Below are 26,862 nucleotides of genomic sequence, written 5' to 3'. Positions count from 1 at the left end.
GAATATTGCGCTTGTTGACGGGCGCGCTCATCACGTGTTGGGGGGGGGGGCGCGCAAGGGGCTTCCCCCCGCCCCCCATGGGCGCTCCGCCCTGCTCCCATGGGCGCTCTCCGCCCCCAACAGGCTCACGCTATCGCGCGAGGGGCGGGGCCCGCGCTCGCGAGGCTGCTCGTTTGAATATTCGGGACGCTCCCGCGCTTGCGTGGCAGAAAAGGTATCCGCGTCGCGCTTCGTCGGGAGCTTGCTTTTGCGAGGCGAGCTGCCGTCGCGAGCGCCACGCCCTCCCCCCCGAGGTCGCTTGTGGGTCATGCGATGGTTCAGTGGTGTGCGCGGGAGGCGTGCTCGGGGCCGGTGCGGGTGAAGCCGTGCACCATTCTTGTTTCGTTCGCAAAGCACATTGTTACTTCTTTCAAAGTATTGTTATCAGCCTTCTTCTTCTGTGCGCCATGATATATTCACTTTAAAATATTGAGCACCTTGTTGCAAACTCTATCTTCCTTTGCTGAATCCTATCTTTCGTAGCTCATGTCCTCCTCCGTGCGAGGGTCTCCGCCTGTCGTCAAGTTCTATATAAGGTCTTCTTGCAGCGCCGGTACTCTGTCCTTCCAATCTTCACACTCACACTCTACAGCCTAACACCAACCAACACTTTCAACACACTAACAAAGCCTCAAAATGGTCGCCAAGTTCATCGCCTGCTTCTTCGCCCTCTTCACCGTCTCTTACGCTGCCACGACTGTCAAACACGTCAATGAACTTCCGATTGAAGGAATTGATTTCCTGGCCGCCACCCCGAGTCCGAGTGCTGGGCCCAAGACGATCCGCCGAATCACAAAGGTGTCTCGTCAGGAGATGGCAAGCATGGCCCTTGCATCTTCCGAGACTGGATTCGGCCGCATCGCCGAAGCTGGTATCAGCGTCACCCGCGGCGCCTCCGCCACTGCCAGTTTCGATATCGAAGTCACTGCCGTCGACGCTGAGACTCTTGACAGGAACGACGAGAGCTTCTTCAGTGCCCTTAGCGAGTCTGAGCAGGCCGAATTTTTGGAATTGAAGGAGAGCTTTGAGGGTGGGCTTGACGTCCCTATGATTGAGTTCACTGGTGCTGATATTCTTGAAGACCTTTCTAAGGAGGAGCTCGTTGAAAAGAGGGAGAGCAGCGAGGAATTCAGGAAGAGGGAGCAAGCTTTGACCAGTATCCTCGAGACTGTCGCCGACACTCGCATCCGTATCACAGGTACGCTCACTGCCACTGGAGTGAGCCAAATCCCGACCGTGGCGTTTGCATTCGTCAGGCTCGCTAGAATTGAATTTGAGGACGGGTCGACTCAGTTGGTCGTGTCTAACAAGAACGAAGATATTATCGCTGCTGATGAGGACGGCGACACTGTTGGCACTTCCGATCAGGAGAGTGACATCCTTTGTGTGTCTGGGTTCATCTGCTAAGGTTTTGAATTGCGGTCCATTGAACTCCAATGAGGCTTTCATGACACTCTAATACGGCTGCCATTGTACCTGTCGCTGCCATAGGGCTGGGTAGAGTTGTTGCGCAATCCTAATAAAGAGAAACTCTAACTGATACAGATGTCTGATTGATAAATTGTCGATGCAACGAACATACTGAGAACGAACATGCTGACAGTCACCTCGTAGTCAGAGCTTGGGGATTGTCTTCTATGACCTCGTCGCTTACAGATTTCGACACTGTCTCCGAACAAGTTGTCAATTGCAGATTTGGGGACTGTCTTCATCAAGCCGGACGACAGTACCCTTCGAAGAGTACCTAAATTTCTAGGGTGTTCAATGCGCACGAGAGGCGCGCTCGCTTGCAGCGAACGCTATACGTTTCGAACTTCCGATCCGGCGAGGGAGCCTCTGCCCCATTGCCGACGGAGAATAAACTCGTTTAGTTTTTTGCTCGTTGCTCTTTCCCGCCTTCTTTCTCGAAAATGTCATCGTAGAGGTAATCTCGAGATTCCCATTGAGTGAGTTTGTCTTACTTGATAGGCGAAAGCGGATTTTATAAGGACGTTTCGTCAGTGCGGCGACGGTACTACAATTTCGGTGATTCCTCAGGAGTATCTGGTGGTCATGTCAATTTGCTTGCTGCTCCGTGGTTGGCGGCGATGAGAGTAGGCTTGATCCTTGGTTTGATACCACTCCATAGCATCTATTATGCGCTGACTTCCCTATTGGTGTTGTCTTGCGTGTATCAAAAGACTGCATGCGTGAGTAGTTGCAGTGACTACGCCTTGCGGAATTTGCATTCTAAGAATTTGAGACTGAACCATCAAATCGTGTCTTCAAGTTCAATTGTTTAAAAAGATTATCTGGAGCGGGGCTCGACGGGGCGTGATGAGATGGCGTGAGCGGGCTGTTCGGTGCAGATGGGCCAGCGGAGACAGTGCCATCGGCAATGGTGGCGTGGACCGTGAACAGAGATTGTCTCAGAGCTAGGACCAGGGTTATTGTTAGGTGTCGGCGCGGTTCTCGTCAGTTTCCATACTGCTCGGGCGGCAGGAGAGTGTGATCATGTGCTCGCCATTTAGGAATATGGCCCAGGCTGGAATCTGTGGAAACTGTCAAGGATACAGCTCTGCATCCTGACTCTTTCTCCGTGGTTGTCATTGGAGGTCTCCGGAAATAGCAAAATAGTAATCAGGGAGCGTCTTAACTTGCCCGAGTTTGCCCGGGTTTGCTTGCCCCGAGCCATGATTTGCACTACTATTGGCTACTGGGCGTTAATATATGATTTGAAACTAAGTACGACCCTACACTGCAAGCTGAAGTTATGTCAGTGTGTAATGACAAATGTCAATCATATATTGGCTACTTTTGTAAGTTTGTAACTTTCGAATTTGGACGCTGTGCTCCGGTGGACGCAGTGCTTGCCCCTTGCCGAAAACATCCTCAACTCCCCCTTTGCAAAAATCTATGCACCTGCCATCTCGCAAAGGCAACCCAACTCTACGAAGCACCTCTCTGCCTACTACTTTCCTGAAAATGGCTTCCACACCTCAATGCCACGTGCGCCGTTCTCCGCGCCTCTGGCGCATCTCTCCGACTCCCACCATTCGGAAGACAGGGGCCACCAACGCAAAGTCTCTCACTATTGCTTCCTCGTCTGCAGCGGGCGCTTCTGACCAAATATTATCCCCCCCTCCATACGGTATGTACGACTGAATTCTTTGTCGTTAAAAATCCTGTTGGCTCTGACAAAGGTCCATCCCCGTCGGAGATCTAAGGGCTCTGTGAATTTTCGGGGTGGAGGATAGTTTGAAATAGCTTGGTGCAATGAAAGGAGGGAGAATAGAGCTGCGGTTGCGGTTAGTGCAGTCGTAGCAGTGATGATTCTATTGCCGTGCATTGCGTAGGAGTGATTAGATTGAGAAGAAAGGAGGGGAGGCGAACGGCGATACTGGGCAGTGGTCGTAGATCCGTTTTTTGACCACACAGCGCCGGCGATAGATACGCTATCCCGCGGAGTAAGGAGAGAAGTAGGGGTGAGATCAGTTATTTATCCCGGTGATCCGGGATCACCCGCAATGGCCACGTTCTGGGTCGGAAGCGAGCGACGCTGCAGCGTCTCGCGTCCATGTCGACGCGTCCCTTGGGCGAAGTTGTTTGACGCTGCAGCATGTCACGTCCCTGTCGATGCGTCCTCGGAGCGAATTTGTAGAACCCACAGTGTCCTCCCCGTTGTGTTCTGGCAATTTATGGCGCTGTATGCCTCTGTAACTCAGCATCGTCGCTCTGGGACACCTGTCCACTACTAACGTAAGGGAAAGGACACCTGTGCACTACTAACGTAAGGGGAAGGCGTGTACTTACATTAAAAAATTAATAAATGACCGGCACACTCGGGCAAGCAAAGCAAACTCGGGCAAGTTAAGACCCCCCCTCAGTGAGACGGAGTCGTACCGACAACTGCCTTGACCCCCAGTGGGGGTCTCTACACTTTAATCGCGCACAGTACCTTCCCTACAGGCGTAAATTGAAAAAAATTTGAAATCGTGAAACCTGCGATTTTTGTACAGTTGTGAAACCAGATATCCTGATTCGATTAATGATCGGGTTTCTGTAAATGAAGGTACACGTGCGAATCGACTGGCACTCAAGAACATGTCGACGTACCTGAATACGCAGCACATTTTGCTATGGAGACGAAAGGGCAAACGCAGCAGCGGCAATGCAATATTGGCGAATGCAATCCTCTACTCGGAGGAAAGGTCGCAACCTTGACCAGCTCTATCAGCGGCATAGATAGAGTGGCAGCATGCAAGCAATGAACATAGCGAGAAGCACGAGCTCTGCCTCAATTAACAAAGCACCGCAAACGGCAAGTGCAGCGCGCAGTAATATGGCATAGACGATAGATGCAGCAGCAAAGAGACGCGAGAAATCAGTACTTAAGCAGCGACCTAACATAGCAACAAAAGGATAGCGGCAGCAGCCCAGCAGTCATTCTGATTACTTTGCCACCTGGTTCCTCCCTTTATCGCAGCCCCATATCAGTATCCCTACCTCAGCCACATCCGTCTGATCCTTGATCCAAATATGGCCAATAATCCCATAACAGTACAGTACCGCCATTATTTATAGCGGCACCCCCAAGTTGTGCCGTGCTGTGGCACGCAGCACACGTTGCATAAAAAACAACAACATTCTTGATAAAACAAGGCGTGTTAAGTCCGAATCTGCAATCAGATTTTGCAAAGCATAAATACTTTTGCAGATATTGATACATGTGTATTCATGGGGTGACATTAAGTATAGAGTACAGTAGATTCTCGCGCCAAGAACTCGGCAACCGAAAGACTCCTTGCCGCGTTCTTTAGCGCGTTAAAAGCCCAATATAATACGCTTCAACACAAAGAGCCTTCCGTGCAAAAAAGTACCCAACAGACCCCCCAATTATGCCGCGCGGTAAATCCTTAACGGCTGAAGAAAAAGGAAAAATTGCGGGCCTGCATGATGCTCAGTGGTCGATATGTCGCATCGCCAAGCATCTAGGCAGGTCCGCAAAAGTAGTAGCTAACTACTTGAAAGCCCCCGAGCTCAACAGAACAAGAAAAGGAGCACAAATGATGCTTCCGCGCCACAAAATCGCACGAGAAAGTTGGGATCGAGATAAGGTGACCTGGACGGCTGGTGATTGGGCAAATGTAGTCTGGTCTGACGAGAAGAAGTTTAATCTCGACGGACCAGACGGCTTTGCCTTTTATTGGCATGACTTACGAAAGGATAGAAAGGGTGTTTCAAAGTGGCAGCAAGGGGGTGATTTGATGATGGTTTGGGGTGCATTTGCTGGGAAAAAGAAGTGTGACTTGGTCGTTTTAGAAGGGAAGCAGAATGCGCTCAAGCATATTCAGACTCTTGAGACCAATCTCGTTCCTTTTGTTGATCAAGAGCTCGGTCCTAGCTGGACGTTTATGCAAGATCGTGCAGCTGTACACCGTGCTAATCGCGTTTACGAATGGTTTGAAGAGGAGGAAGTGCACGTTATGGACTGGCCTGCCAAGTCCCCTGACCTCAACTCTATAGAAAATCGTTGGGGGATCTTGGCAAGGAAAGTGTACGCACATGAAAGGCAGTTTAATAATATCGATGAGCTACTCGAATGTATAATGGACTGCTGAGAAAATATCAACACTGAGACGTTGGATAAGTTAGTAGGGAGCATGCAGCAGCGTTGCTTTGACTGTGCGATGGCCAAAGGTGGCCCTACGAAGTACTGAACCAGAGTTATGGTTGTTTAGAAGCACTGTACTCTATAATTACTGTCACCCCATAAATGGTTTTTGATGCATATCTTCCAAACTATTGATGCGTTTCAAAATCTGAGCATTGTTTTGCACTCGGCGTGCAGGAATGCGTCAAGGACAAAGCAGTTTTTTATGCAAAGTAAGATTCCTTTACCAGCAATGCATATTTGTGGGGTGCGGCTATAATTATTGGCGGTACCGTACCCACCGGTATTGAACAGTGCAGTGCAGTACTGTACCGCCTGTGCGCTGCAGATTGTCGTCATATCGTTGGCAACTTTTTTGACAGTGTTAAAGCCGTACTCTTCGAAGGGTTACATCTTTATTTACAACAGAGCTAAGACCCTCGAAGGGTAGCCCCTGTCGGAATATCTTACACGCACCACACGGAATTTGCAGGCATCTCACACCAACAACAATCCGCTATCGCGCCGAAGCGCTGAGTGCAAGTACCGTACAGTACAACAGTACGTACGTACATATTCTGTATAACAGAACAGCGTGCGCAATGAGCGCCCCCTCCCCATCTACAGTATCTACCTTTATCCTTTCTCCCCTTTATATCTACAGTATCTCCGCCACTACTGTAGTGTGTAGCTGGACGACAAGCGATTTGCCAGATACAGTAAAGTTTAATGAGGTGAGGTATGGCCTCACGTCATTGCTGTTTACAGTACAAAAATATATTAAGGTTGTCCGTAAAATAACGCGCACAGTGCGTTATTTTATTTATGTGTTTTTTTCATTTGCCCACAAAATCGCTGGACGTAAAGTAAACCCGAGATTGAAAAAATTCCACCACGAGTTTTGCGGACTGCCCTCCAGCAGCGTGCCTGCCCGCAACAAACGCAAGTCTGGTACAGTACACGTGTACATCGTTGTGCCGCCCGACGGATCACGTGCACCTGCGCGAATACTCGCTGAAGCGAATATTGTAGCTCGCCACAAGGATTGAAACGTTCTCAGTCGAAAGAGCGATGTGTTTTGTCTTCTTGACAGCCTGAGGGGGGCCGTTTGGAGAGGACCGCTTTTTAGAAGCTTCTACCTATCTATCTTTCGCGGCTGCTTCGGCGGCATCTGTAGCAGATCTTGTCGCGCTTTGATCCGTTGATGCACTCTGCGCAGATGAAGGGATAGGGGCGTCCATGACGCATATCGATACGACCCGTGCAGTCTGAGACTCGTTTGTGCTGATGAAAAGAACAGAAACCCCACACCCCACTTCGTTTTCCTTCAAGACGCCTTGATCCAGCACTGCTGTGATCAGGCGGATGTGAAACTCGCAGAAAACTCACATGCCCCCAGTTTTCGGTATGATGTGAGTTTTGCCAAACGCGTTGTCTGAAAATTTTACGTTCAGAAAATATGAGCAAACACGCCCCCAAAAACAAGCGTTTTCGCGACTTTACGGACAGCCTTGCTAAATCGAAACTTTTTTAAAAAAGTTTAGCTGAATTTAAAAATTCAGTTCGGACTCCGTTTCTTTAACGAACATGCCCTCGGCAATAACATTTTGCAAAACATTGGGATCTGTAGCCGTTGTCAATACACAGAAACACTAAGAATCTAATCAAGTTCCATACCCGGTTAGCATTTTAAGCTCGATTAGAGGCATTCTAAAAAGGCTGGAAAACATCTGCATATCTCACCAAACTCCATCCTTCCGCAACACACAAATCAGCTGCAGTGGCGAGAGTATCTTTTTCCTTGTTGTTGAGCAAGTACAAGTCGAGAGAAATTAAAGTTGAAAAGCAACCTCACATGAGGTCACTTGTCGTCTACCCCCGCAGCACATCCTGCAACACCGTCCCCAACCTCTGCACACTCACCCTAGTCTCCACGCTCTCCCTCATCCTGAGACACTCCGCATCCGCCCAGCACGCGTCCTTTGTCGCATCCGGAGGATGCATCCGGAGGATGCATCCACATACATCCCCCACCCTCACCCCCACCCCCTCCTCTGCAGCTCCGCATCCTCCCCACCCGTCATCTGCACCACCCTCCCCACATCCCTCCGCGCCGCATCGTTCTTCACGCCGCACCGCAACGCCCAGCCCTGGGGGGAAGGGCGTGGCAAAGAGGAAGAGGGCGTGGCAAGTGAATTCGAATTGAACGATGCCGTGGGGAATCAAGGCGCATGTACACGTGTCAGATACTGGGTGGCAGATCGAAGGTCCGTTGAATTTAGTTGACTTCAAAATTGACTTGCTTAATTTCGTACGCATCATCCACAGACACCCACGTGACCTCAAGCCCACGTGTCACCGCCCCCCCCGCCCAATTTAAGAATCCACCTCCCATCTCCCCTCCCTCCCTCCCCCCCGCGCTTCCTCCCTCCCGCCTCCCTCCCGCCTCCCTCCCGCCACCTCCCCGCCATGTCCCGCCTCTTTCTCCGCCTCCTCCTCCTCCTCCCCCTCCTCCTCCCGTGCCTCTCCCTCGCCACGGCCCCGCTCGCGCACTGCGAGTGCCGCTGCTGCCACCACACGCCCTCGCTCCGCACCGTCTGCTCCGCCAACCTCACCTCGGTCCCGCTGCCGTACGGCCACACGTGCGACACCGTCCTCTCCTCGCGCGACCACACCCTGTGCGGCCCCGTGCTCTGCCGCGCCCACGCCCCGCCCTGCCCCGCCCCGTCCTTCTTCACGCACGCCTGCGTCTCGGACCGCGGCTTCGTCCACGACTGGCTCCCGCTCCTCTTCGCCTTCGTCGCCCTCGTCGCCTTGGCCCTGCTCGCCTCGGCCCACGTGCACAAGCGCAGCGCCTACATCGCCCTCGCCCCGCACGCGGCCCCCGTCGCCGCCGCGTACGCCCGCGCCCCGCTCCCGGACGCCCCCGCCCCGCAACACCCCGCCGCCCGCCCGCTCCTCGCCTCCGCCGGCCGCGTACACACAGATGACGGCGCCAGCGTCGAGGTCCTCGACGTCGGCCCCAACAGCCCGCTCTCCCGCCCATCTCCTCGCTCTCCCTCGATCCCGCCCCCGTCCGACTCGCCGACCCCCCGCGCACACCCTATGCCACCAACTTGACCACCACATAACGCTGGCCGCCTGCCCACCTGCTTCTTCCGATCCTCGCTGCCGCCGCCTCGCACGCACTCCTCCGATCGCCGCTCGCATCGCCCCCAGCCCCCCACCGCATTCGTGGCCCGGCTGCAGCCGCCACCAACGCCGGCGTACCGCGCCCGCCGCCGTACTTCGCACCGCCTTTCGCTGGCGCGCACGCCGTTCACGGCCGCGCCGCGCTGGGCGCCGCGCTGGGCGCCGCGCCGCGATCTTGCATTTGGTAATGCTTTTTTAATTGCCGCGTGCCGCGGTATTGTATGGTAAACAGGCAGCCTTCCCCTCCCGTTCCGGGGTTTTGATGGTGTTCCTCCGCGCTGCGCGATCCCCTCTCTCCCCGCCACAGTGACGGCCGCGACGCCGTCGGCCACGCTGCAACGGGGGGCGGCGTCCGAGTTGTGACAGCGATCGCGGTTCCACTGGACGCGATCCTCCACGCCACCGTGCGGCCGTGGCGGGCACGCGACGCATTGGCTATGCGCTGCGCCTCGGCCGTTGGCGAGGGAGTGGAGAGAGAAATGCCTGGCACAATCATATCACATGATCAGGCATGGCGCGAGCTGTGGAGGAATGGTGCGGCTGCGGGATATTCGTAGCACACGTGGACATGGACAGCGTTTACCCAAGGGACCAGTTGAATTCTCGGGTGAAATGGAGGGAAACCGAAATTGGGCCGCTGGGGCTTGCGCGGATCTTTTGAAATATACCCTTCGAAGGGTAACGGTACAATTGTACTGTACCCTTGGTACCACGCAAGCTGCTGCGCGTGCCTGGACACGTGCTCGGATGGGTCCAGTACTGATGTCATCGTGCCATACAGGGTCCACTGTGCCGTTGTGTACATTTCGGTGCTTCATGTCCAGGGGACCGCATACGATGAGGTTTGGTAAAATTCTTGTGCGGTCCTTGCTATATCTTCCCGAATGCTTTATCTTCCCGAATGCTTCACCTTTCGTGCTCTTCGTAGATGTGGCAAGGAGAGAGCGGCCCGCTTGAAACTACAGTACCGTATGCAATATAAACAACTTATGTTGGATACCTGGAACAAGACCACAGACACCCTTATAAAGCCCTTCTTCTTCTTCCCTTAATGCTAATTATACTCTTCTCAAACCATTGAACGGCATCGGACCGAACCAGGCTTGCACGATTGCTAATTTCTTGTCATAAAAAGATTGCTCACCGCTCCCGCGTTGACAGCACGCCTCCTAACTTGATTCTCACAAACCTAAACCGCATTCACTGCATAAATGACAATGTCACATCTGAGATCGCCTCAGCAGCTCAGAGAAACCGCGCACTAAAATTGAAAAGTTGAGTGTCTTTTCTCCTACAGATAGACTACTGTCCGTAGACATCAACAAACTGAAGAGGAGCACATAGAGACAAATATTTTCCACTCCCCACAGTTTCTGGTACAAAATCTACAACGGAGAGCAACAAACTCTCCTTTGACTCAATTGGAAAATTTTCATTCATTCAAGTTGTTCATCTCTTTACGGTGGTTAATCCAGCTATCCTTTTGTTTTCTCAAGTACAATCCCTACCCTTCACAGATTAACCCCCAGATGCAAAGGAAGGTTTCCTGTTTAAACACACTGGAACGAGGCGACGCAAGCATTCTTGAACGCACAAGCCTTGTGCTTTTACGGATTCTTAGATATTCTTGCCCATCGCTCCACCGCTCCTCATCACTCCCTTTTTCCAGGATACGTTGCAGCATGTAGCGTTTTTTTCGATACATGCACCGAATTCAGAAACAAAATATTGAAAGCTTCTTCCGTTAGTGGCAATGCTGATGATCCCATCAAACTTGTACTCGATCCGTATATTTTTGTGTCGCGTTGAATCAAACGAGTCTGATATGATTGCTGATTTTACTTTCTCTCTCGCGCCCAGCCTTGACAGCATGAATAGTACACCAACTTGTTTCTCACGCACCTATATAGCATTCACTGCATACACAAACAGTATCCCATCCGAGATCGCCTTTGCAGCTATAGCGAAACCACACACTACTATTGAAATATAGAGCATCGTTCCCATCAGATCACTCTCCGAAGATCTCAACAAAGAGTAAAGTTCTAAAACAGCCATTTTCCAATCCCCGCAGTCCATGATGCAAAATCTATATCGAAAGGCTACAGCTTCTGCTATGCTTCATTGCAACTGCGCTGTTTCAGCTGGAATGCTGACACACTCCCGCATCACTTCTGCACCGGCAGTATTGAAAACATTTGAAACTCCCTTTCCACATTCGAAAACGCATCCATGACTGTTGACTATCAAATAATTTTCTCTCGGTTTTGCAAAGCAGAATACAACGCTCTCTAGTAGATTCGGTCAGAACAACAATATTTCCGCAGCCCCAGAGCACTCTCTATTCCGCGTATCGATCTCCTTTCGACTGCCCCTGAATGCATGTCAGACTATTGCGTCACCTTTCAACATCTTCTACATCAATTGAAGAGAGATTCATTGAAGAGAGATCCATTGAAGAGAGAATATTGACAATACCCACAACCTCCCCTGAATGTCTCCCTCGCATCTGCAATATCTAAACAAAGCCCGAGGTCCATCGCCATCAGGAAGGCAGGAGCACACAAACACTCATCCCCCCTCCTACCAGTTCCAAGCTCCACCATCCCGAAACATCTCCTTTTCCCTCAATCCATCCACACAACCCTTTCACAAAATGTTCACCATCGCCGCTCTCTCGCGAAAGCTCAAGAACACGGCTGCGAAATTGGAAACCGCCGCCGCTCCTTTCCTCAACTGTTTCCGGCACAGGGAAACCAAAGCCCACGCCCGGAGCCAGGAGTTCGAGTCATCAACCATAAACTCGGATTCCGTCACGTCGAGATCGTTTGCCAAACGGCCAACTGCAAACTCGGATTCATCAAAAGAATCCGACACTCGAATAAGACGGAGTGGAGCGAGCTGTGGCGGGTATTCCTCGGACACAACATCATCGGGACGCGTCAAGCGTCTGGTTCAACATTTTGAATCGCTGAACCAGTGCTCGGGAGCGAACCGGGGCGGGAACTGGGGTGGGAACTGGCGCGGGAACTGGGGCAGTACAGATTCAGTGCTTGCGTCGGATGGTTCCCCCTCTCTGAGACCGATGATTACGCATTTCCGCGATGGTGACGAACTGGTTGTGATTGTGCCGGAGCATTCTCCAGAGACGGACAGACCGAGGCCTGCACCGCGGCGCAGTCCCAGTGAAATTTACACTGAACGTCTTTGCAGGATTGCCGAAGCGAACGGGAGGGGCAAGGTTTCAAGCTCTGTGAAGGCGAGCATACGAAGAAAAGTTGGAATCTCTTCGGGCAGCTAGAGCTCTGAAACTTTACTTCTCCTTTGTCCCGAAAGTCTGGACTGATACATATATGTTAGTGATGTTAGTGATAGCGCTGTTCGTTGGAAGCCACAGTATACATATATTTATAAAAAGTGAATGTTGAATTTGAGTTGAGCTGTAGCACTTGGTGCATTTGGGGGAAAGCTTAATTGCAACGGTCGATTTTATCGAGACTGACGAGTGCTTTCCGTGGAGGCCGGGCTTTTCGCAACCACATGGAATGCGGCCTGGAGTTCTGTTGAGAGAGAGAGGCGATGCAGTCAAGCAAGACTTGGTACAATAGGAATGGGCACATATCCCTCTTTCAGATCATAAGAGCATCACCACCGGTAGGTGATCAAATGACCAAACAACAACACTTGGCACGTTTTTTCTAGAACTCAATTGGCTGGTGGGAATTTGGTGGTTTGGTTATTTGGTAATTTGATATCTCAAAAGGAACAGTGCCACCGGTGAGAACCAAATACTGTATAGTACGCTTCGTCCTGGGGGTTGGAGGGAAGCCCTTTCGTGTGACCAATGAGCCTTGAACAACTAGATTGTCCAGGGTATCAAATTACGAAGAAACGGAACCTAATTCTTGATATTTGGTTCCGATATTTGGTTCGGAACCAAAAATTTGATGATTTGGTCGGGCCGGTGGGGATGTGAATCCACATCAAATCATCAAATTTTGGTTATTTGGTTATTTGATTCTACCGGTGGTGATGCTCTAACATGCCTATTAAAGTGCGTGAGCACTTAAAACTCATTACGTACCGCGATAGTTCCTCCGCGAAAAAACAACCAATCATCTCCACACACCTGTCGCCCGAACCAATCTGTCCGGTTCAGCTGGAGGGCGCCGTCCGCGACCTGCTTTTCACGTCCCGCTCTCTTTCCGCCACGCCCTCTGTACCACATTGTCGCATGGCGGGAAGCCGCTTCGACCTGCTCGCGCCGGCGCGCGGGCCTCCCCCCCGGGATGCCCCCGAACGCGGGCCGCGGCGTCGCCGCGAACGCCTGGACACATCGGGTCCGCGAGTCGTCGCGCGCCGTGGAAACGTCAGCTCCGCCGCGCCGAACCGGACCGAGGGGAGGGGCAATCGGCGCAGGAAGCTGCCCTCGACCGTGTTGGTCAGCAGCGTGGAAGAGTGCAGAAGGGTAGTCACGCGGCTGTCCAGGTTCGACCGCGTGGCTGTGGATTGTGAGGGCGTCGCGCTGAGCAGGAAGGGCAAGTTATGCTTGGTGCAAGTTGCCAGCGTCGACGGGATTTTCTTTTTCGACGTTGTTGACGAGAAGCATGGGAGGCAGATTTTCGAGGAGGGAGGCTTGAGACGGTTGCTTGAGAATGATAGGGTCTCGAAGGTGATGCATGATTGCCGCCATGATTCGGATGCACTGTTTCATCAATTTGGCGTCAGGCTGGGGCCGGTGGTTGATACGCAGGTTGTGTTTTCAGAATTGCGGAAGGCGCGTGGGATGGAGGAGGGTTTACCAGTCAGTATGCGGACTTTACTGAAGAAATTCACGGGCGCGAGTGAGGAGGATTTGGTCGTGAAGGTTGCAGTTAGAGATCAGATGTCAGGCGATAAGGAGCTTTGGCAGAGGAGGCCGCTGGGGGAGAAGGCAATGCAATATGCGAGGATAGATGTTGAACATTTGCTGTTTCTGGAAGAGCTGCTGAGGGGATACTTGTTTGATGCGGATCGCAAGGCATGGGAGACGGTGAGGGAGAAGAGTACAGAATATGTCATGGTTTACAGAGATGATGAGGATGGGCCCAGGAAAGCCCAAGTTAGGTATGACGAGATGGCCAGGATGGCCAGGAGGCAGAGGAGTAAGGCGGATAAGCAGAAGAAGATGGACATGCATCAGAGGACAGATCCCATGAGGAAGTTTTCGTTTGATGCGCCCAAAGTGGTTGAGGCACTGATCGCTATGTAAGGGATTAGGAGGCGCTGTGTGCGAGTGGAACATGGTAGGATTGACGAGGTGGTAGTGCAACACCGGAACAAGTCCTGCGACGGACCGCTTGACTTGGTTCCGAAATACGGTAGAGGCTCGTAGTCTATTGAAGCTAGCGCTTCAATACTCAAACGAAGCTGCGATGTGAGGACTCAAAATGAATCTGGATCCAGCTTGAGTGACAGAATAGATATCTGCACGCGGAGTTACCCATAAAATACCTTCGAAAATCGTGAGAAGAGATCTCCCTTCAGTTGGCCACGCCTGCATTAATCCACCGTTGTACCTCATGAACTGCGATCACAAGAGAGGACAGTAGCGCACCGGTATGGCACTCGGCTTTCTCCTGGCGTGCGCCAACGGTCTCCCGAACATCCCGCGTCGCAGAAGAGAGACCCCTCGTCGAATATCCCGGCAGCGCGACGGCGGCGTCGGCACGACTGTCGCATTAAACCGCGTGCTGTTCGAGCGAAATGAAATTGACGGCGACGGCGACGTGATTCTCACCGCGGCCGATCATCGCGCAACTCACGTGCGGAATATCCTCCGTATACCAGACTCCGGCGGAAGTATTCGCACGGGTGTGGTTGACTCGTTCCTCGTCGACAGTGTTCCTGTGTCGATTCGGAATGACTCCACAGTGAAGTTTCATCTTTCACAAGGCATCCGCCGGAAGCCGCCAAGGCCTCCGGCCGTTTCTCTCATACTGGCTGTGCCAAGGCCGAAAGTTTTGGCGAGACTACTGCCCCAGATTGCTGCCATAGGGGTGCAAAATCTAGTTCTTTGCAATGCGTACAAGGTAAGCATTTGCTATTGAGCTCTTCACATTGGCTGTACAAAAGTTAGTCTAACCTTTACAAATTGCGTGCCTGTCGTGCAATCGCGATGTCGCCTCGAATCAAAGGTGGAAAGGTGCTATTTTGATTCAACTCTGCTGAGAAGACCGGAAGAGGTCAGAACTCTACTTCTCGAGGGAGTTGCTCAATCCGGCATTGACTGCCAGCTACCATGCGTGACAATAGAACGTCGACTGCGCATTTTTCTTGAGGATCGATTGCAGCAAGTTTCTAAGCCAGGTTCTTGTCTCTTGATAGCCGAGCCGGGATCACCATCATCAATATTCCAGGGCTGCGGAGCACAAGATTCCAACTTGGCTGGTCCGACTTCGCATGTTGTATTGGCTGTGGGTCCAGAAGGTGGGTGGATGCCGAGAGAAGTGGCCATGCTTACGCAGGATCACGGGTTTGAACCTGTTACGTTAGGAGATCGCATTCTGCGAACAGATGCAGCGGTACTCATTCTGCTCGGCCTCGTGCATGAGTATCTCCGACACCAGGCAGACTAAAGTACGCCAAGACGGTCACATGCAGAGTGCTGTGCATGGAGGCAATTCTATTTGGTGCCGGGAACAACGCGCCATGAAGACAAACTCGTCTCTGAAAGTGCCTCCATCCTTATCAGCAAGAAAGCAAAGACATAGAATCACTGCACAGATAGGCGCTGCCAGAGTTTGGTACTCAGATCCATGGCATCTCCTATATCCTTGCTGTGTTTCTCCAGAGTTTCCTTGATCATTTTGACTTCCTCTCGTGTAAGATCTGTTTGGTCGCTTGTGGGTGAGAATTCGGCTCCCCTCTGCATTGTTGGGCTCCCTTTGCTGCGCCAGGAGGGGCTTGCAGACCACCGTTTTGATCTTGTTGATGATCGAGATGGCGACTGGAGCTTGTTGCTCGTGATGGACGTTCCATAGGGAGACTGAAATCCTTGTCGGGGCGTGCTCAAGACGCCCTCTCCATCCCTCCAGACGGGCGCCTTACGAGCTTGAGATGCACTCTCCAGCTCCGAAATCCTGTTCCTCAAACTTGCAAGTCTATGCTTCTTCTCTTTCAACTTCGTATAACGCGCCCTTTCAACGGGACTTAAATGTGACGAACCCTGCTGGATCTTCTTCATGAGTACTCTGATCCTTTCGCGAAGCATAATGTTTCCCTCTTCAACCCTCAAACATTTTCCTTGTAGAATAATCCCCGATCTTTCGATGTCCGACAAAGCCGTCTGCAATTTATCCACATCATCAATATGAAGTCTCGAACGCGTCTGCAAATCGACGGACCAATCTCCTAGGACAGTATTTAAAGAGCTGCAGCTATCTCCGATCCCCGGTCCATCCAATCCACCCGTGCATACCTCAACTCGCTTCCTGAGATATTCAAGCACGGAAGATTGAGAATGGACGTTTCCAACGACACCAAGAGTCCCTGCGGTTACTCTGCCGCCACTGGTGCCTTGGAGAGTCTGGATACGATGAAGTATTTCCATCATCTCCTTACCAGAGTCAGGGAACGCAAATGCTGCCCTTCCTGTAAACGGGCGCGAGTTGCCCCATGTGACCTCCGAGTCAAGCTCTGGTCCGAGCAAGGAACCCGGGCATACTTTTTCAAAGTCATTCATCCATGTTAATGGATCAGATGCGTGCAGTGTGCCGTTTGAGCAGAGCACAAGAGCAACTGGACCCTCGCCTCGAGCGAAAAACGGTGTCAGACCTAGCACAGTGTGCTCCTTTTCAGGACGGTCGGTAGCCAATCCAGGTTTCCACACTGAAAGTATCTGAGAGACCAAGCTTCTCGGGGTTGACTCCAGCGTTGCTGCATCTGCCAGAGCAGAAATGAAGGACAAGCGCACGGAGAAAACAGTATACCGTGTGACTGCGTAAAGAGCATCAGCATCTGTCTTCTGCCCAACAGGAACCAGTTTTACAGGCATGTCAAAGCGGAAATGTTCAAAGCAAAGCAATGATGGGGCCACGGTTCTCGCACATTCGGCGTAATCTTCGTTGGTCTCAAGCAATTCCTCCGAGCTAGTCGAGTGTGGATCGGAGGTGATGAACCATTGCGCCTCAACATTCTCCATTCCAATTAAAACTGAAACATCCCCACCTCGAGTAGCTCTTAACAGCACGGGAGGACGGTTCGCTCCGCAACGCAAGAGTTTGAGCGATACAAATGAACTTTCGTTTGACGCATCCACGGGATGCGATGCATCGTCCAAGTCCTCATGCTCAGTGTATAACGGACCTTGAAACAACAATGGTGCGGGCTTAAACTCGCGAACAGCAACCATATCACCATCTGCCGTGGGCGCAAACACATGTTCCAGAAAACGTCGCTGCATATGTGCCTGCTTGAGCGCCCATGACTCTTCATAATCAGCACCTGCGTCCTCATCGCTTTCATCCCCTGCGAAACCATTGGCCTCTTCCTCCCCCTCTCCTGAAAAGTCTAGCAGCTTGCGAGTTGTTTGCGGTGTTCTCGCTCCAAGAACTTGTCCAAAGGGATCAGGCTTTCCGACAGCCTTTGTCTTGTCCTTCTTTGGTGAACGCTCGACCGTCTCCCGTTCTATAACAGCGCGCACCTCCACTCGCATTCGATTCCAGACGTTAATAGCCAACCTGGTACCAATTGGAGCGATAGGCGCTGCGACGTGAATTTTTCCTTCTTCGCCCAGGACGTAGACGCTAAGGGCGTCCCATCCCGGCCCGCGTCCGAAAGCAAATGCAATAGGAGGCGCCGCGGGCGTGACGGCACGTAATCTCCATCGCTCAATGTCGACATTTCCTGCGGTCAGCACATCATACAAACGCAAGCAGCAGTCGGAGGTAAGGGTCATGAGGAAGCCCGGGGCGGCAGGAGACCAAGCGACACAGAGGACGCGCAGATCCGGGCGTTCCGCGAAGAGTGGGGCGGCAACAGTGCGCAGAGGAGATGGATTAGAAAACGCGGAGGGTGATACACAGTCGAGAATGCAGATGGAGGAAGGGCCGTGGATGGCGAGCATGCCTTCGGCTGGGAGGAGATCGGTGTAGGTTTCGTCGGCGGGGAGCGAGATAGTGGCGACAAGGGCAGAAGCTGGTGAGCGTTGGACATGGTGAAGCGAAAGGAGATAGAGTTTGGAGGGATACGATAGCACCGCTAGTAAGTTTGGGCCGACGAGAGCGATGGGGCACGAGTGAAAGTCCGGGGTATTGTCGAGCTCGGGAAGGGCTGTGGATAGCTTTGACAGGTTGGCCCGTAGAGCATCCATGAGGGGAAATCGCCAACGCAGGCGATCGATCTGAGGGAATGACAATGAACTTCAGATGAGATGGGGTCTGCGTTGACGCAGATGTGCAGGCGACGGAAGACAGAGACGGTTGCTGGGCGGTGCAATGAACACGAAGATGATCTGTTCACAGTTCACATGAACCATCTCAAAAACTTAGTAGCCTCGTACAGAAAAAATAATTTAAAGTGGAATGGAAACCCAATCATTTCGAGTGTCTCACGCTGGGTGGCATCCTTTCGAAACAGGCATGGCTGCTCCCCGCAGGACAGGATGATGAGCTCCACCGCTGCAAACATCTGCTATATTTCTCGTGCTACTAGAGTAGTGTCTGGGGTCGTGGGAATATCGTCACAGTGACACACAGGATTTTCGGGAGAGTACAAGCGGGAAAGATGTTGAGGGCGAGCCGATGGGATGGAAGTTCGGTACGAACACCTCCTCTTCACAGAGGCGGTCATCATTCTTTCCTCCACATCCCTTCCCACCAGACCGATTAACATCGCCTCCAACTCTTCACTTGTCCACTCCTGAGACTGAATCTCCTTCTTGCGAGAGAGGAAACTCTGGGAACAACCTCGACCAATCTTCGCGAAGAAGAATGGCCGTCTAAAATGTATGTTGTTGCGTTTCGCAAGGCTCAAAAGCCGCCCTTCATCTGTTCTCTGGAAGCTCATGCCACAGAAAATAAAGTGGTGAAACATGCTCAGGGCTTCATTAGCGTTCGATTGATATTTTCGGACGGCCATCCTTGATCTTGTCATTTCTATTATAATTCACTCCGATTCTTGCCATACTCCACTCGATGGACAGTGATCTTGAACCCTTGCTTATTTCAACGTAGGAGGTAATATTCACAGATTTGCACTTACTTAGCGCAGTTAGAATTCGCATTGCGGTTTGAGGTTCTGATCCTGAGAAGATACTTAACCCTTATCTCCCCCTGCCTCTGATCCCTCAGAAATTTTCAGTTGAGAATACTGTGCAATGCCTTCTCTAGAGCTTAGCGGATATTGCTGCGTCCATACAGCGCACTACGTCTCAGAATGATCAACGCCGCGCTGATATAAGCTATCTTCCTCATGCGTTCCTCAAAGCGGTCTCTGTTGAAAATTGCACAGCTGCCTTTTGCACCTGAAAGAAGGCCGTACTTTCATGGCGGCTCCTCTCTAAGTGTTACATCTGCAAAGTGCACGAAACGTGAAGGTTATGTGTAATGTCGCAAGGGGCCCTCCAGTGTTCTCACCAGACCTCGCGGTCCCCTGAAAAGGAAACGAAGTACGCGCAACGCAATATGTGTAACAAAACATTAAGGACCGAAACGGCCCGGCTGTGTCCGGCAACCGGCCCACGTTGAGATATTTCGAAAGATCTCGTTGAGCCCCGGTGACCCACATTTCCAATTTCCATTTCATTCCGATTCGCATATGAATTCAACTGGTCCCTTGGGCAAACGCTATCTACGGTAATAATATTAGGCCATCCCCACCGCGGAAGATTTTCTATCTCTATTGAGGTATGATAAGCCCAAAATTCTGGTTACGGATTTTGTGCAACATTACCGCACAAATCTAATCTAAACGGTTAGAGAATCCTTTAGATTAGATAGTGAACTGACTCTATATTCTGGAAATTTAGAGTCAGTTTGGAGTCTATTGGTCGAATAGAGACTGGCAATAGATACCCACGTGTGCATTCTGTACAGCCCGTGTGCATTCTGTATGTTGTTCATTGGCCATCGCGCGCGCCTTCTTTGTGCAGAACACCTGGAAGAACTTCGGGGAGTGTGCAACAGTGCGTGCCCGTGAGAGTGCGCAACTTGTGTTTCCCGCCGGCGCGCTTTCCGCGTCTCCCGCGTTTTCCGCGTCTCCCGCGTTTTCCGCGTCTCCCGCGTTTCCTGCGCCTTCCGCGTCTCGCGCGCTTTTCGTTGGGCGATTACAGTACAACATGGGTCAAGGGGGTGCAGGTGTGCGCAATGAAAGCGGGGGGGGCCACGGCGTAGAGGTGAGAAGAGTGTGTCTAAATATGGGGCGTGGGCGAGCGTGGAGCGCTGAGGAGAACCAGCATCTAGCTAAAAGCTGGATTGCAACATCGTGCGACCCGATTCACGGGACGGATCAAAAGGCCACCGTATTCTACAAGGGCGTAATGAAACGCTTCGCAGAGTATGGTGCATCAACTTCATCTAGCGTCCCCAGCGGGCGCTACAGCCACAGGGCTGAGACGGCGGTTCGCCAACACTGGTTTGAAATATCCGCTGGGTGTTCAAAGTTCAAGTCCTGCATGCGAAGAGTGTTGGCCTCTGCTCCAACCGGAACAACAGACGGGGAGAACGAGGCAATGGCCGTCGCGATTCTGTTAGGGAGGGCGAGACTAATGGACTACGAGAACAAGAGCTTTGACCGCCATCAGTGGCCGCTCTTCCTGGCTTGGAGGGTGCTCTCTGCTCACCCCAAATGGTCTCTGCACACTGACCACGTCAGTGTCGACGGTTCAGGGTGTAGTATAGTGGCGGTCGCCAGCTATGAGCTAGCTCGAGGAAGAGGTAACAACCAATAGGGGGTGTCCCGCGGTAGATCGGGACTGTGGTAGAGCAAAGGGGAAGTACGTCGGCCGACTGTAAAAGCACGACGTACTGGTCGAAGTGCGGACCCGGAATGGGACCAGCACTGGAAGGGGTGGTGTAAGAACACACAAAACAGGGGTGAACCCGAGCCTAAAGACTAGTGTCAGACACGGGCGGAGCGCCGAGTAGCGGAAACTCCTAGAGGGAACGAGCGGGACAGATGTCAATAGTGCCGCCAAGGCCAGAGGCTTGTCGTAGCCCGCGACTTGACAATCGTCACAATGCAGGGAGAGAGAAATAGGTCGTGCGACAGTAATACGCCCAGGCTAGAGGCCAGTCTTAGCCCGCGTGGTCGCAAAGACGGAGGAATGGAAAAGGTAAAGTAAAGGCAATAGAAGCCAGGGAAACGTCGCAAGACAGATGCCGACAATGTCGCCTAAGTCAGAGGCTTGTCTTGACCCGCGGTGTCGCACCGTCGAAGGAAATCCGTTCCCAAAAGATCCTTGACTGTTTACTGTCATTGCCCGTCGCCGTCGCTTAAATAAGCGAGGTCGCGGGGTCTTGGACATTGTCCGTCCTACTGTACTACTGTACTCTATTCTGTAATGCACTGTACTGTGCCATTACTACGGTACCTTATCATATACAACCTCCGGGCTGTAACGTATACAGTAGATCTTCCGCCTGTAAGGCACCCGTGTAGTCCATCGGCCTGTAATGCCCACGTGTAGTCCGTCCGCCTGTAAGGCACACGTGTAGGCGTCCGCCTGTAATGCCCGTGTGAGCGTGCGCGTGCGCGTGTAATGCACACGTGTAGTCCGTCCGCCTGTAAGGCACCCGCGGCGGCGGGTGCCGTACAAATTACAAATCTGGGCTGTGATACCACACGGCCCCCCGCCCAAACCGAAGCCGTCCCGGCACTGCACTTGATTCTGACATCGATCTCCTTCCTCTTTTTTTTTGTCTGCGTGACGTTGGGTGCGCTTGCGCCCAAGCCGGATGGCCGATTTCATGCGCAAGGGCTCTGCCGCCGAGGTGGGCAATTTCGTGTGGCTCCGGGGCCACGCGGTACTGCGCGAAGTCTTCGAGCAGCGGGACTTCCGTTGGCAATGTGACAGCGCACCCGAGAACTGGAGATCGGCGAACCGCCTGCCAAGAAATTGGACACCGCAGGCCATGGTCAATCAACGCTTCGACTACAGCTTCTACGACGACGCTCTGCCGCCCGACTGGCAGTTTGATGTGGCGTTCGCCCGATACGGACGTGAACTGGCATATTGCCGTGCGTTGGCAGCTGCCCGAGCGACGATCGGTTTCTTCGACGATGCGGAGCAGTTCGATCGTCGCTGCTTGTTTGCGAAGGCATCGCTGATCCACCCAACGCATTGGCCCTTCTATGACAACCCCCAGGGCGATCATGTCGACGGTCGTCACAAATATATGCCTGAATCGTGGCGTCGGTGGGAACGTTCATCACGACACCGGTTTGGCGTGTTCGCCGCTGTGCAGCATCGAGAGATTTTTGGTCTGCGACTGGAGGTTGTGAGGCAACGATGGCCGCGGGTCCCGAGAGGTTGGGAGAGGTTGGAGGTTCCTCTATGGGTGCCGGTCGGCACGCCACCTGTCGTGACGTATTTGGGAATCGACTTGGCAGTTGCAAGCCTTGACGATTGCCTCGGGAAAATTTTCTACACAGAGTTTGCTTGGCTCGCGGCAACGGGGCCATCCATGCAGCCCGACAAGGCCGTTTGCCGCGGTTTTCCCCTTCCTTAATTGCGGCAATTCGCAGAGTTGGCGTTGATGCCATTTGTTTTGGTCACGATGACCACATGGTTGAGTTAGATGCACTCCTTCACGAAATGGAAGTCATCCGATGGGACCGCGTGTGGCGGTGTAACGGAAAGGTTCCGAAGTATAACCATTACGGTACCCCGGTGTATGACTCGGGTGATTATGTGGAGTTCGACGCGCAACGATGGGCAACACAAATGCCGGATGCGATGTACATCCAAGAAGATTTTGACGGACGTCCATGCGAACCAATGCCATCTACAGGCTTGTTGCATACGGGTTTTCTTAACCACTGCGTGCCAAATCCGGTCCTGGCACCATGGGAGTGCGTTCGTGAGGATGCGAGTAATAACAGCAGACGGGAGAGAAAGAATCGCCGGGGTGTGGAACATCACAACAGGACAGCACCGGCGTCGGTTGAAGCACGCGAACCATCCTCATCGACTCCTCTGGATGGCCATACTGGCACTGTAGAGAGTGGCATTTCACAGATTAGATCACTGCTCGTCGAGCGGGGCTTGCAGCCGAGGATGGCATCTGTCGGTATCGCACTGCCATCATCTGCCAGTGGTGTGGTCGACGTAATTGAAACCCTATTGCGCAGTAGCGGTTTGGGCAGCCTTGTGACAGCCTGTCCCTCACACCCGGCGAGCAGGGAGGAGATCAAAGATCTGGATGCGCCTGTGGATATCGAGATTGATATTTCGCAAGGCATTCCCCCTCTCCAGATTCCCCGCACGACGTACGTCTCTGTTGAACCGGCGCACGCCTTGCCTGAGCCGGTTATCGATCTCACGACTGAATAAATTCTAGACAGCCCCTTTTCTTGACCTTCTCCTATTTTCTCGACTGTTCCATCCGACATTTGCCAAAGCCATTTTTGTAAAAGGCTTTGGGATACCAGGACTTCTTTTTTTTGACTAATGTGTCGTAGCCAGAAGATGGCGAAGGTGTTCTGGAACCTGCCGGCCCCGTCGGCGGAAATAGCGGACAACGGAGTTGAAAGGCAAATTACGCCCTGGTTCCCAAGTGTCACCCGACTCATCATAACCGGTCCATCGGACTCTGAATCGATCGTTTCGATCATTATAGGCGACAATTGCGTCAAATGAGTGCTCTTTTCTTCTGCCGTCTATGGCATATTCCGCCTCAGAGATTTCTGATCTTCGAAGGCGAGAGAAGGGTCTCCGATGTTCTTCAGAAATGTCTTCTGACGGCGTTCTATCACCCTGCTCATCATAGGAATTATTCCTAGTCTCATGATGGGCTGATTGACTGCCGCTGGCCGCGGGCAGGTTGGGGGTTCCGTCTTCAGACTCATTGTCGTTTTCGACTTCTCTTGTAATTCTTGCTTGGACTGTCTTTTTTGAGACCCGGTCCCTGGTTACCGTCTCGGTGAGGCCATCACGAATAATAGTGACTGTGTGTGATGTCGCTCCAATGACCTCAAATGGTCCATCTGCTTTTGGCTGTAGCTTGTTCCTGGAAACCCCTCCACTTTCAGTACGTAGCGGTACTTGTCTCCTCACGAACACTTTGTCACCAACATCCGCTGGGGATGCTATTTTTCTGACATGCTTGTCGTAATTTCCTTGTACCGTGTCTGAGCTGCTCTTAGCGTGTCGGTGGCTCCGTCCATGAGACTTTTAAGATGATCCATCAGCCCCATACGTTCGCCTCGAGTTTCTGCCATTGTACCATTCTCGGGAATGTTTTCCAAGGCCACGGGTCCCGGAGGTCGTGACAACACAAGTTCGAATGGTGTACATCCCGTGCTGCGATGTACTTGCGTGTTATACGCGTACGTCAGAGGACCACAGTATTCATCCCATTTCTTTTGATGTTCCACGACGTAGTGGCGTATGCCTGATAATATGGTTCGGTTGAACCGTTCCACTTGACCATTGGTCTGAGGGTGATACGCAGTGGTAAAGAGATTGCGAATCCCCATGATTTGACAAATCTTTTGGAAGAACTTCGACGCGAATTGACCACCGTTATCGGATAGAAGATAGACAGGTGGTCCATAGGGATAAATCCAATTCTCGACGAAGGCTCTTGCCACTGTCATTGATGTGATGCTTTTCAGCGGTATCGCTCTTGTCATCTTCGAGAACCGATCTGAGATGACCAAAAGGTATTGGTTCCCTCTTGTCGATCGGGGTAGAGGTCCCAAAATGTCGATGGCGACGAACTCTAGCGGCCTTCTCGCGGGGAAGAGTTTCAAAAATGTAGAGTGCTTGCGCAATTGTACTCTTTCGCGGGCGCATGAGTCACATTGTCTCACACAAGAGTGACATTCCAATGCCATGGAAGGCCAGTAGAACGTGCGTCGCATTGTATAGAACATCTTTGTACCCCCAGGATGACCTGATGTTCTTGTATAGTGGCATAGGTAAAGAATCTTTTGCCTTAACATGGTCGGTACGACAATTTGTCTGCAGTCGTCGAGAGGGGCAACGCGGACCAGGAGACCGCGGTCGTCGACGTCGAAGCGACTTGTTTCCTCATTGTCGACTTTCTCTTTCAACATTTGACAGTATCTGTCGTTAGCTTGAGAGATCACCAGCTCTTCGATTCGGACCGGAGATAGATCTGTGTTCTCAGCGTTCACGACGCAGATCCCCTCGTCATTGAAATCTAACGTGATTGCATCGCGCCTGAGCTCGATCTCGACATCTTCGTCATCTTGATCTTCATCCATCCAGACGCTGTTCTCTTGAACCCAGAAACAAGGAATGTCTGAGTCAGGTTCGACAGCACACTCGCCGAATGTCGGCAGCCTTGACACAGCGTCTGCAATGCAATTCACAGCCCCTTTGCGGTACTTGATTGTGAAATCGAACTCCAGTAGGCGGAGACGCCATCGAGCAAGCCTGCCACTGGCGTCTGTTAGACTCATCATCCACTTTAAGGATTGATGGTCTGTGTAGAGCTCGAAGTGCTTCCGCTCGAGATATGGTCTCAAAATCTGTACTGCCCAAATTATGGCGAGGCATTCCTTTTCGCCGACGCTGTAATTCTTTTCCGCTGGGTTCAGGGAACGACTCCAAAATCCCACCGGATGGCGCGTTCCGTCTGGATATGTCTGAAACAGGGCGCAGCCCACTTGTCGCTCGCAAGCATCCGTGTCGACCGAGATTGGAAGGTTTGAGCGCGGTAGCTTGAGAATGGGAGGACTTATAAGCGCGGTCTTCAGTAAACCAAAAGCCTTGGACTGTTCAACCGAGAATTTCTCTAATTGGAAAGGCTTCCCCTTTGCTAAAAGTGCATTAAGGGGTGCCGCAGTTCTTGCGAAGTTCGGCACGAACCTTCGGTAAACATTGCACATGCCAAGGAAAGAGCGAAGCTCAGTTTGCGTCGTCGGCTCTTGTGCCTTCTTGATGGCATCGGTGTTCTTCTCGGCAACGGCCAAAAGTCCAGGGCGGATGACATGGCCAAGATAGTCGACCGACTCAGCAAAGAAATTACACTTTTCAAGCTTCAGAGAAAGCCCTGCGTCCTGGAGGACTTTCAAAACCTGTTGAACGTGAGTTGAGTGCTCTTCAATAGAATTCGAGAAAATGATGATGTCATCAAGGTACACGAGGCAACTCTTCCATCTATATCCTGATAGTAGTATATCGAGTGTTTTCTGGAAGGTGGCTGGAGCATTACACAAGCCAAAGGGCATTCTCCGGAACTGGTAACAACCTTCATGGCATGTAAACGTCGTCTTCTCTCTATCGGCCTCCGCCACGGGGATCTGCCAATAACCACTGTTGCAATCGAGGGTTGTGAAGCATTTAGCGTCCCCCAGCGAGTCCAAGCAGTCTTCCATCCTTGGCAATGGATATGAATCCTTCACAGTGATGGCATTTAGCCTTCTGTAGTCAACGCAGAACCTAAGGGATCCATCTGATTTGGGCACAAGCACCACCGGGCTAGCCCACTCACTTTGAGCGAGCTCGATGACATCTGTGGTACAATTGCCAAGTGGCGCTACTGCACTAGGCGGGCGCCAGAGGCCTCGCCAAGTACAGTAGTAAGATGTTAACCGATACGGTCCATACGTGGCCAGCACGTGTAGATGTGGCCACGTGGGAGTCCACGTGTAGTTAGTGGTACCAGCTAGTGCAGGTGTACACGTGGTGCGCGACCGATCGGTGGGTTAGTACAGTAGTCATTTTTAGTTACCGTAAGCTACAGTAAGCTGGCTACAGTATGTACAGCTACTGTAGTCCGTCCGGTGCCACCGCCCTACTAGGGGGTATAAGATATGGGGGCACCGGG

At 52.1% G+C, this 26,862-nt stretch overlaps 4 protein-coding genes; 1 reads left to right on the top strand and 3 right to left on the bottom strand.

Annotated features, from left to right (window-relative positions):
• The first annotated feature begins 12,905 nt into the window (after positions 1-12,905).
• On the top strand, positions 12,906-14,374 carry CHC_T00007673001 (hypothetical protein). XM_005711300.1 is given in 2 exon segments: positions 12,906-14,114; positions 14,115-14,374. 1 exon segment carries the CDS (start codon positions 12,906-12,908, stop codon positions 14,112-14,114), a length of 1,209 nt encoding a protein of 402 aa, XP_005711357.1. The 3' UTR covers positions 14,115-14,374.
• A 588-nt stretch (positions 14,375-14,962) lies between these two features.
• CHC_T00007672001 (hypothetical protein) lies at positions 14,963-17,255 on the bottom strand. XM_005711299.1 is given in 2 exon segments: positions 14,963-15,617; positions 15,618-17,255. 1 exon segment carries the CDS (start codon positions 17,253-17,255, stop codon positions 15,618-15,620), a length of 1,638 nt encoding a protein of 545 aa, XP_005711356.1. The 3' UTR covers positions 14,963-15,617.
• A 1,112-nt stretch (positions 17,256-18,367) lies between these two features.
• On the bottom strand, positions 18,368-18,532 carry CHC_T00007671001 (hypothetical protein). The gene has a single exon (XM_005711298.1). It carries the CDS (start codon positions 18,530-18,532, stop codon positions 18,368-18,370), a length of 165 nt encoding a protein of 54 aa, XP_005711355.1.
• Positions 18,533-18,535: 3 nt separating this feature from the next.
• On the bottom strand, positions 18,536-18,694 carry CHC_T00007670001 (hypothetical protein). Its single transcript, XM_005711297.1, has one exon. The coding sequence runs from the start codon at positions 18,692-18,694 to the stop codon at positions 18,536-18,538; it is 159 nt and encodes a 52-aa protein (XP_005711354.1).
• Positions 18,695-26,862: the final 8,168 nt, after the last annotated feature.

This window comes from Chondrus crispus, genomic scaffold (genome assembly GCF_000350225.1).
Source record: "Chondrus crispus Stackhouse genomic scaffold, scaffold_80, whole genome shotgun sequence".
NCBI classification, from domain to species: Eukaryota; Rhodophyta; class Florideophyceae; order Gigartinales; family Gigartinaceae; genus Chondrus; species Chondrus crispus.
Note: the sequence above shows the minus strand (reverse complement) of the source record. Positions and strands in the feature narration are given on the sequence as shown.